General features: G+C 35.6%; 1 protein-coding gene across 2 annotated transcripts; it reads left to right on the top strand.

Moving 5' to 3' along the window:
- Positions 1 to 675: 675 nt before the first annotated feature.
- Positions 676 to 6,852, top strand: LOC306852169 (endoplasmic reticulum-Golgi intermediate compartment protein 2-like). Of its 2 annotated transcripts, none has more exons than XM_079388839.1 (14): positions 676 to 776; positions 2,529 to 2,667; positions 2,748 to 2,856; positions 2,974 to 3,020; positions 3,136 to 3,203; positions 3,290 to 3,330; positions 3,439 to 3,540; positions 3,715 to 3,810; positions 3,907 to 3,962; positions 4,256 to 4,357; positions 4,566 to 4,663; positions 4,739 to 4,901; positions 5,077 to 5,156; positions 5,267 to 6,852. In XM_079388839.1, exons 2-14 carry the CDS (start codon positions 2,562 to 2,564, stop codon positions 5,279 to 5,281), a joined length of 1,083 nt encoding a protein of 360 aa, XP_079244965.1. In that variant the 5' UTR covers positions 676 to 776; positions 2,529 to 2,561; the 3' UTR covers positions 5,282 to 6,852. The 2 variants fall into 2 exon arrangements, with proteins under 2 accessions (XP_079244965.1, XP_079244966.1); XM_079388840.1 differs by lacking the exon at positions 676 to 776 and adding an exon at positions 1,651 to 1,699 and having other exon boundaries at positions 5,267 to 6,851.
- The last annotated feature ends 4,671 nt before the right edge of the window (positions 6,853 to 11,523 follow it).

Here is an 11,523-nt window from a genome sequence, read left to right on the forward strand (position 1 = left end):
TTTCGTCAGATATTCGAAGGAACGTTTTTTATTATTATTAAGATATTCAAAGAAAACATCAATATGGTATATTAAAATGAGATTTGAAGTAACTATAGAAGTAGGCTAAATCTAAGACAAAATAAGTAATGTGTATAGATTGTAGAAATCTCTAAAAAAAGAAAAAATACATTGGACAAGATTGAAGGCTGTAAAGAGAGTTTGTTTATTTTGCTGTTCTTTACACATTAATTCTTCAATGTATTGATACAATTAAGATTTGAACTTCACAAAACATTTTTTTGGGAAATGCAATAATTACCTAAAATAATTATTGTCATAATATTTTTTTATCTTGATATTAAGTGCTATTGAGTTGAAATTTGTACCAAAGAACTTTATACAACAAAAGAAAATTGTACCAAAGAAATTTGTACAACTTGGCATACTTTCACTTTCAGCTTAACCCTGTCAAAATTTGTGAACAACTTCCTCTAAACTTAACAAATATCTTTATATAGGTAAAATATGTACATTTCTTTATGTATTTATTTTGATTGAAGCCTTCTTGCAGACTGAAATTGCCACTGAGTTTCCAATGAGTTCTGGATGAAGCCTCTGCAGATTCTTAAAAAAAAAAAGCAACATGGTTTCAACAAAAAAGCAGACTTTGTTTAACTGGAAAAACCAGCTGTCACACGTGGCAGTGGTTGCAAAACAGTGCACTTTAATGCCAGTAAATGGACGGTCCCATTGAGAAGCGTTCAATCTTTCGTCCTAAAGGTGTTTAGAAAAAGGTAAGACAAAGGTTTAGTTCACATTTCTTTTTATAAATTAACATTAATAGCATACATAGGTAGGGCTCGGCTGGGTATCGTTTAAAAATGTTCGATATCGATACCGATACCTTGAGTTCGATACCGGTTCCTGAACGATACTTTTTTCGATACCAATTTTATGAAAACAGTTTTAACAAGATTACATTATCTCAAAAAACTTTGGTTTTATTTTTTTCAGCTTGTTGACATGTATACAGACTCAAGGACTCATCTCCTGAGCCACTGCACAAAGGAACAAAATATAGCCAACACAATAAATCAGTGCAAATAATTTTAATAAAGTTCAAATAGTTTTCAGTTTACACTAGTGCGTGCTCGTTTTAAAACGCATAGCTCAGACAGAATCATCATTTCTATTCATTTAATCTAGGTTGTTAAAGACTTCAAGAAATTTAAAATCGTTATCCACTTTCATAAGTGGATGTTTTATTTTCTTTCACAATATGTTTTATTGTTATTAAATTCTATGTTGTAGTATGTCAAATTTATTCTTAAACCAGCCTTATGAAATGTTTTCTTTTTCCTCAGAAATTCTGTGTTCTGTATCTGGTTTTCAAATGAAGGCATAAAACATTAATTTCATTTTTCTTTTAAATTATGGAAAATAAAACTTTATTTATTTATTTTGGCAAACAAAATTTTACTATTAAAATTAAAACATGGAAGAAATGTTGTGTGATCATTAATTAAAAAATAAGAGTTTTAATCGTTTTAATAGTAGCCTAGTAGTAACAGTATGTACACTCTGCTGAACAATATTAATTTATTTCTGCTGCAGTGTCTTCCAAGTTAATCCGAACTTTTATTTTGACGGGTTTCCGGGAATACCTTTACAGTTCTGTGTGTATATGATATGACGCAAGTTTTACTCAAATCAAATGGTAAAATGCTCATGAAGTGACTCTCAGAGCAGTTCTGGAGATGTTGTTCATGTGTTTATGTCCTCATTTAGTGAGACGGCAGACGTTAAAATGTCACGCGAGCTTCAGTCTGTGTTTAGTAAGCGAAACTGCGCGATATAGAGAGCAGACTGCTCCGTACGTTTCGAAATGCTCTCGCGGATGTCAAACACTGATCAATCAGCACCGCGTCACTTCTAGTCAAACACACCTAGTGCTGCAGGCTCACTGACGTTAATGATTAACCCCTTAGGTATCGAAATTTGGTACCGAACGACAAGACGTTTTTCGATACTCGGTGGTGTCGAGGCAATTCGGTCGGTGCCTAAAAAGTATCGAACTCGATACCCAGCCCTATACTACATAGGCCTACTTCAGTTGGGTGAACAGGAAGAACGATCTTATTTATAATTTAGCTTGTGTTTAGCAGTTATGTCAGAAAGACAAGCACTACAAGTGTTTTCATTAATAACTAAAGTTTAAAATATTTACTAATCTGCACTGGTATACCTTTGGAATCAAACGCAGATGTTACCTCATTAACTGTTCTCAGCTAATAATTTAGGCAAGACATTACAGTATAAAACATTCAGACTAGTAGAAAGAAAACATCCAAAATACTGTACACATTTAAGTTTATTTGATCTATTTCTATGTATAGAGTAATTTTTTTTGTATCATGCACTGAGCCGGAAATCTCATCAATAGCACAATACATACACCACACTTTTTTTTTCTTGCATTAAAGTGACACAGATGGCCAGACCATTAAATGTGACTTTATTCAGGTTTCTTATTTTTGCATGAACAGCACTGAGATAAACATACAGACATCCATTAAACAATGAACAAGCTGAGAAGAAGAAGTACTATCAACTTAGTGAAAGAACTCGATGCCTTTCCTAAAGTTCCAGAGAGCTATGCTGAAACATCAGCTTTTGGAGGCACAGGTGAATTTTTACATTTTCTGTCTGAATAGATGTTAGCTACAGTACATGTTATTGATTAAGACTTTTGGTTCTCTTCCCAGTGTCACTGATTGTATTCATCCTCATGGTACTTCTGACCATCTCCGAGTTTTTTGTGTACCAGGACTCATGGATGAAATATGAATATGAAGTAGACACAGATTTTACCAGGTGTGTATACAGTATTTGTCATGCTTACATTTGCATATTGAGATTTATTCAAATATGTTTTTTAGAGAATTTGAAAGATCTGACCTGATTTGTTAAATATTGTTTGGTCTTTGACAGTAAATTGAGGATACAAATTGACATCACAGTTGCAATGAAATGTCCAAGTAAGTAGCCTACATATGTCTTTTTATTTTTTCAAATTGTTTATGCCAATGTGTATTGAATATTCTGAATCAAGGCATTTCATGTAAAAGGTTTTAAGCCCATATTTTTGTATAGGAGTGGGTGCAGATGTGTTGGACATTGCTGGCGCTGTCGTCGCATCAAAGGAACTTAAATATGATGCTGTAAGTGACTTCAAGCCATCTGCTGCATTTCAGAATTCACTAGACAACTTCCCATAACCCACAGTAACTGTTTTTTTTTTTTTCAGGTAAGCTTTGATCCCTCTCCAAAGAAACAAATGTGGTATCAGTATGTATAACATCTTTTTTCAGTTATACACAATTATTATATAATAAAATATACAATATATATGCAATTATAGACAGTAAGTCTTTATCGCCGATTCTTGTTTTTAAGGATATTGCATCAGATTCAAAACAGACTGAGAGAAGAGCATTCACTTCAAGATGTGCTCTTTAAATCAGCGCTGAAAGGATCCTTTTCTGACCCAGTTCCACAGTACAGCTGTTTAAATAATTATTATAATACTTAATCCCACATGTACAGTGATTATTAAGGATTTGATCATAAACACAATAGAGCTAAAGCTGTTCCATTTCTAACAATTAATTTGATGGTTAATCATGCAGTGGATAATTAACTGAACTGTTTTTGCTTTTTTTCTTTGCACAGAAACGATTCTACATCCAGTTCCCAGAATGCATGTAGGATACATGGACAAATCTATGTCAATAAAGTGGCAGGAAATTTCCATATCATATTTGGCAAGTAAGTATACGCTTTTTTAGCAACAGGAATACAGCTGTACTTTAGCCATTATAACGATGTCTCCTAAGAAATTACGTATTGATTCTGTGCTCATAGACCAATTGATACTATCAGAGGTCATGCCCATTTTGCTTCATTAATCAAAAATGAAGGTAAGTTTTACTCACAGTTATTAAGTAAGGTAATTATTTTTAGATTCATCAAAATATAATTGGAATCAATTTAGAGATTGTAATACGCTTGTCAAGGCACAAAAGATTTCATTTTAAAGACATATTTCATTACCTTATTTTGTCATGGAGTTCTTTAGATAACCTCTAGATGGAGGACTCTCGCTTTGCAACTTTTTTTTTTTATCATTTATATAATGATTTTATAATTCACGTAAATTATGTTCTTTTCTATTGTCTTCTAAAGCAGATCCTTGTCTTTCTCATTTTTCCAGCTGCTCTTAACTTCTCACATCGAATAGATTATTTATCCTTTGGAAACGATGTTCCCGGACACATCAATCCCCTTGATGGCACAGAAAAAATTACATTAGAGCGTAGGTCTTTTTTGTTATATATTTCAATGTTTGTCCAACATAACCCAATATGCAGTCAGAGTCTATATTAGATTGCTTTCATGTATAAAAATATGCAAATAGGCCTACATTTAAAATGAGAATAAGTAGAAAATGCCTGTATATACATACCAATGCATTGACTGTAAGACTGTGTTCTTAATCGTTTATTTTTGTTTGTTTTTTTAAGAAAACATGCTGTTTCAGTATTTTATCACAGTTGTGCCCACCAAGCTGCACACATCAAGTGTTTCAGTGAACATGCACCAGTTTTCTGTTACAGAACAGGTAGGTTCTAGAGTATTTGTGCAAGCATTTGTATATGTGTGTGTGTTGCTGATGGTCATGTTGCCTGTCATATAGGAGCGTGTTGTAACCAATGAGAAAGGCAGGCATGGTGTATCTGGGATCTTTATTAAATATAAACTGAGTCCATTAATGGTGAGGGTGACAGAGGAGCATATGCCTTTCTCTTCGTTTCTTGTGAGACTGTGTGGCATCATTGGAGGAATCTTTTCAACTTCAGGTAACTTTCACAGGTTATACAAAGACTAGTTACAGTAGATGTTTATATTGCTTATGGTAGTCATTTTCATAAAACACATTATAAGAGTTTTGTTGGCATGCAATGACTTTTGTGAACATGGATAGCAGCAAGTGTAGCTTCATAGGTTTTTCTTGCCCTGTGCTCCTTGACACAGGTCTGCTCCACAGATTGAGTGGGTATTTTATTGACATTGTCTGCTGTCACTTTAGACTTGGTGCAGATCAATCCCAGGAGGTGAGTCACTACTAAGTCACAATGCATGATTTACTTTGGAAAAAAAATAAAACAAAGTATTACTATGAATCATGTGCTGATCTTACTAATTGGGTTTTGTGTTTTTCAAGGTTGTCCCTGATTAGGACCCCTGCAACATTTACATGTATTTATTTTGCAGCGACATTTATCTAAAGCGACAAGAAGCATAAGTAGGTCCTGGACAGTAGCCTAGAAACCAACACAGATTATTTTGTTAACAACTGCAATTATATACCATTCGCAATGCTTCATGGGTTTGTAGATTCTGCCATCATTAAAGCCATTAAGTACACATATTATAGGTTTTTTATTTGCTTCAAATCAAAGTGTATAATGTGTTGAGTCACCTCACCTCGTAGCTGTTTGGTTTGTTTAATTGTTTATAACTCTTTACGTAAGATTTATTTATTTATTTATTTTTTAAATGTCAATTTTAGCCTTACAACCAGAGTTACTTCTACATCCTTGTTATTCAACCAATATTTCCCTCTGATTTTAGGGATAAATTATGGGTAGGGTTAGGTCTATATTTTTTAAGAATAATATTGATCCAGCATCAACAAAAGATGTTGATCCAGGAACATGTTGCACTTGGCAAAATCACAGATCACCGATAAGAACATCGCCCGTGATAATAATGCCTACAAATATTTTCCATGTATATTCACGGTAACGACAGTATATAATTCTGCAGATGTAAATTGTACTGTTATATAGCTAGAAAGTGAAGAAACTAATATTACAGGAGCTCCGTTTTTTGTGTGTATGATTGTTACCATGTCATTACGGCTATTCAAGACTGACACCGACAGACTGTTTTAACAAAGGCTAATTAAAACGATTATTATAAACTTTTTAAAACAGTGGTCTCAAACTCAATTTCTGGAGGGCCACAGCTCTTGTCAGAGCTTGATTAGCTGGATCAGGTGTGTTTGAGTAGGGTTGGAGCTAAACTGCAGAGCTGTGGCCTTCCAGGAATTGAGTTTGAGACCAACATTTTAAAATAATGTACATTTAAAAACGGTCATATTTAGTACATGTAATTAATATACAATTGAATTGATATACTTAAAATAATTGAGTGTATAAAATAAGCGGCTTTATTTGCACGGTAACACTTAAATGCATACAGAATTTTAACACTGCATTCGTTTTGAACTTCGGATGTTTCGGTTTTTTTTAGCTTGAAGTGTTTGGTTCCATTTTAGTTTTGTTTTGTTGTTTTTTCCCATACATTTATTTTTTATTTTACTTTTAGTATGGCTTTGTTAGCAAAATGTTAATAAAATATTGTTACAGATTTTATTTTATTTTGTTTTCTTTCCTTAAAATGCATTTTGACAAGAACGTAAGTAAATATACAGTTGTGGTAGTTTTTCCTTCTGGAGCATCAGTGACTGTTTGAACCTTTTGTAATAGTTGTGTATGAGTCCCTCAGTTGTCCTCAGTGTGAAAAGATTTTTCAAAATCATTGTCATTATTGGAAAGAGACTCATGAACAGCTACTGTATCACAAAAAAAAACAAAAAGCTGTGGATCGTCCAGGTACAGGGACATGTTTTTTTTTTATAAATTCATCTATTATTTTCTCTTGTGGACTATATGTACTGTAAACATCTTGTGAAATATCTTATTCAGGTCAGTTCTAAATAAATAAAAAATTACATGCATTTTGTATGACCCCTCTTATTTTGGTAAAGTAATTAACATTTTGTATACTGCAAATTGTATGTAAAATTTTGACCACAACTGTAGATTTCAGTACTTTTAAAAATAATTAATTGTGGTTAATTATTTTAATTGACTATTTGTGAATTTAAAGCAAACTTTTACAGATTTCATAATTCTCGATTTCACCCCAAAAGGTATAGCTAACTTAAATTGACAGCTGAAATTATACACTGTATCATGTCTATCCAACTTACCCGTATACACAAGACTATGATCCTCTGCCAGGAACATCAGACCGATCTGCTGCTGTCCAGATTCAGGTGGTTTGTCTTCGTCTGGCATCTCAGCTGAGACCTGTCCACAATGGGAGACCCTACCAGTCGTTGAAGTACCAGTGACGTAGCTCTCGGCATCACTGATGCACACAAGCCCTCACAGCACGTCAAGCTGCAAACCGTGTGAGGGACCCTAACTGAACTGTTAAAGCCAACTGCAACTCAACCAACTACTCATAACTAACAGGAACGCATAACACATAACTAAAAACCATATAGCAATGCACAAAAAACACTTGGAGGAGGCCAGCAAACGTAAAACAACCTAACAGCCACACAGAAAACCTTGGCAAAACCATGTGAATGCACAGGAGACCTCTCAAAACATCCTGACAACCATGTATGAAGCGCTGAAAACCAATCAGAACATGTGCTGAAAACTTACTCTACAATCTATAAACGTATACACAGGCGCGCAGATGGCACTAGGGACCGGGGGGACATGACCCCCCCAGATTCAGTGACCCGATCCATCCGCCTCACTGTCTCTACGAAAGGCAACATCAGTATACGGAGGATAAATCAGGGTTTCCGCTATGTACATTAGCCTAAGTAGTGGCGGCCAGGCCACATGCGCTAAGCCATTTTTGAAAAACGCTTTTGACTACAGTGTCTGATCGAGTCCCAAAACACGTGTAGCCAATCAGCAGTAAGCTGTCTAAGTACGTGTCTTGTACTGTTAGAGAAAAGAGAGTGCTCTATTTGAGTTAAAAAAAAGAGGAAAATATCATAGAAACAAAACATTAAAAAGAAGGGTTACGATCAGGCAAGAGGTAGGACCCGTGTAAATATAGATCGGAGCAGCTTTCCAGTGGTGGAGAGAAACTCAAGGAGCAGGAAGGGCTCAAATTGGACACCGAGGTTGTGTTGTTTCTTTTTGATAGGTGAGTAACGTTGATTTTGCTTTGTCTCACACAACTTATCCTTGTTTGCTTTTGCTTGAATATGCTTTTGTGTCATCTTTGCTTGTTTCCGCGATTGTCGTTGCCATGGTTGTGTAGGCTAGGCCTACATGTGGATGCTGAGATTTTTTTAGTTTCACTTTAACTTTCGAGATTGGCAATCACACATACTCTGTTTATACTATGGAGCAGCAGTACTAAGCCAGTACTACGACCTCGACCCATCATTATTCAGTTTTCTTTGCGAGTGGCGAGGGACGGAGTGTGGAAAGCAGTGAGGACATCGAAGTTTCTTCATACCAATCAACTTAGTTTCACGGAGGATCTCATCGCGCCTGATCGGGAAAGAAGACGGCAGCTTTGGCCCACTGTTGAAAAGGCTCGAAAGGAGGGGAAGAGGGCTCACTTTGTGGGAGCCCGTGCCTTCGTTGATGGATCTGGAATATTTCCACCTTAGCACGGTAAACCTGTTTGATTTAAGTGGATGAAACTTCTCATATTGTATAAGAAAGGACTGCGTTTATGCCGAAGATTGGATTCATTTGACTTTGTTAGTCAGCTACTGATGCACTTTCTCTTTAGAAGGTTCAACAAAGTTTGTTCTATTATTTGGGGGGGGCGGGGTTTATGTCTATCTCAATGGACTCTTTTGGAAAAAGCAATGGGGCAATGAGGTTTGGATGGCTCATGGTTCCGAGCACTCTGCTGGTGTAATGATAATGAAAAACCATTTTGCTGGTTCAGTCTTACACTATACTGATCCTAAGGGGCATTTTCTTTTACTTTTAATTTGTGTTAATAATATTTTTATATCATTGATTAACATTTACGGATATAATACCTCCCGAGAAAACAATTTGTTGTTTGAAGAGATAAAACAATTTGTTACGGTCTAATACATTTCCAGATGCTTTGATTTGTATTGGCAGAGCTTTTAATATCGCTCCTGATAACAATCTTGATAGATTTCCTCCCAGACAGTCTGCTTCCTCTAATTCAAAATTGAAAATGTTCACAGAGAAGTTCGATTTAATCGATATCTGGAGAGAGAAGTTTCCAAATGTTAAATCTTACGCATGGAGTAACAAGAATCATTCAAGACTTTCTCGTTTAGATTATTGGCTTTTACCATACTCCTTTAAAAACTTTAATGTTTCAGTCAGTATCCTTCCCTCACCTTTAACAGACCACCACACTATTCTCCTCTCTACTTCTTTATCCACAGGACATTCAAATACTAGTTTTAGAGCATTTGCAGCGTTTCTCAATTTGCATGTGTTGTGAGGATTTGCAGCGTTTCTTAATTTGCATGTGTTGTGAGGATTTGCAGCGTTTCTCAATTTGCATGTGTTGTGAGCATTTGCAGCGTTTCTCAATTTGCATGTGTTGTGAGCATTTGCAGCGCATGTGTTGTCAAAATTATGAAGATGTTTTCTTGATTTGCTGGTGTTTTGTCTATTTGCATGTGTTTTCCCAGATCCCAGTTTTCTTTGTCAGAGATTCATCCTTTTGATACAGTGATCGGGAAGATTTGCTTTTTTTATGTCCCTCTTCCGGTCGGAACAAAAGAATTAGACAACTGTTTCAGGCTGAGATAACTTCTCTCCCATATATTTTATCCCACTGGAATGGCCTATACGATAACATTCCATGGAAGAAAGTGTGGACTTTGTCATCAAAATATTTAATAACTAATAAGGTTAAGGAGGTTTCTTACAAATTACTTAATCTTTTTTATCCTGTTAAGGTTTATATGAAAAAAATGTTTCCAGATATTGATTCGTTATGCTCCTTTTGTGAGGCTGAAGATGAATCTATGTCCCATCTCTTTTGGGAATGTACATAATTTATTTTGGAGGAATTTTTGTACATGCTTTTTCTTCACAGAGTTTCTTTTTGTTACATAAAGATGTCTTATTTGGTTGCCATAACTTTGCTAAAGTAGACAAGGACAAATATTATCTGATAAACGTATTAATTTTTCTTGCAAAATTCTTTTTACACAAATGTAAGTTTCAAGGTGCCTGTTTTCTGTAAGGACCTTAAATCTTACCTGGATTCTCTTCTTACTTCCAACTATCCAACTTTCAATCCCATTTGACTGCTCACCTGGTTCTATTTTTTTCTCTCATCATAAAATAAATTAATAAACATGTAGGCTATTCTTCATGTATTCATGTATTTATTTTAATGAGAGCAAGTATATCCATGACTCTTAAAAGCAAAAACTAATTACTAGTTTGTGTTGGTCCTCATGGAGGTGACAAATGTATTGTGAGTAGGGATGTAACGATTACCGGTTTGACGATAAATCATGATAAAATTCCCCACGGTTAGTATTATTACCGTTTCATATTTTAATTATCATTAAAACCGTATTCGATTACCGCGATCTGAACAACTCACGATAAATAAATGCTGTCCAGCATAAAGCAGAGTGTAACAGTGTCACGAGCGCACGGCAGCAGAGTAACGTTAGTTTCATTCTGAGTGAAAACAGGGCGGAAAAACTGGGAGGTTTTAAAAGAGTGCTGAGGGAATTATACAAATGAATATATCAGTGAATTAATTATATGAATGTACCTCTGAAGGATCTGACTGTCTTCAGAAACGATTCGATGGCATTTTGTTTTCATCTCAGCTCCATGTAATACCTAAAGGAAGTGTTCTTAAACACAATACTGCTTTGTTCGCGGAGTTCACGGGAATCAGCTGTAATTCAGCTTTTCCATATAAAGCGCCACCTGCTGTCAGAGAGTGGATTTACAGACACTTATTTACATTCAGCCTGTGTGCAGTTTCTGTCTGGCCAACAAACGGACCAAATTTGCATGCCCTGCTGTAAATTTTAACCGGTTGATGAAAAACAAGCTTATGTGGATTCTACACATTTAAACAATTCAGATAAGCTATATAGAATTATTTATGGAGCAGATAAGTGGATAGAGAGTTGGGCTTGTAACCTGAAGGTTGTGGGTTCGAGTCTCAGGTCCGGCAGGGATTGTAGGTGGGAGGGGTGAATAACCAACACTCTCTCCACCCTCAATACCACGACTGAGGTGAGACCCTTGAGCAAGGCACCGGACCCGCAAACTGCTCCCCGTGCGCTGCAGCATTGGCTGCCCACTGCTCCGGGTGCATGTTCACTACTGTGTGTACACTTGGATGGGTTAAATGCAGAGCACAAATTCTGAGTATGGGTCACCATACTTGGCCACACACCACTTCCCCCCTCCCCTTCCCCTTATTAATCAATTATCATTTTGATTTAACTCTTTTCTTTAAAGGCTGAAATGTGAGGTTTACCTTTATATGACACTTTTTCAAAGCTTTATTTGAACATTTACATTATTTATTTGAACATGCTATTAAACTGGTGTCAGTCAAGTTGTCATTTAAAATCCAGACCTCATTGGTAATGTTATTGTTTTAGTGATT

This window comes from Barbus barbus (genome assembly GCF_936440315.1).
Source record: "Barbus barbus genome assembly, chromosome: 32".
Taxonomy (NCBI): domain Eukaryota; kingdom Metazoa; phylum Chordata; class Actinopteri; order Cypriniformes; family Cyprinidae; genus Barbus; species Barbus barbus.

Coding starts and splice junctions, on each gene's coding strand:
- LOC306852169 (XM_079388839.1), top strand. CDS start 2,562: ATGAACAAGCTGAGAAGAAGAAGTACTATCAACTTAGTGAAAGAACTC. Junction 3,963..4,255: donor TTCATTAATCAAAAATGAAG/GTAAGTTTTACT, acceptor TCATTTTTCCAG/CTGCTCTTAACTTCTCACAT. Junction 4,902..5,076: donor AGGAATCTTTTCAACTTCAG/GTAACTTTCACA, acceptor TCCTTGACACAG/GTCTGCTCCACAGATTGAGT.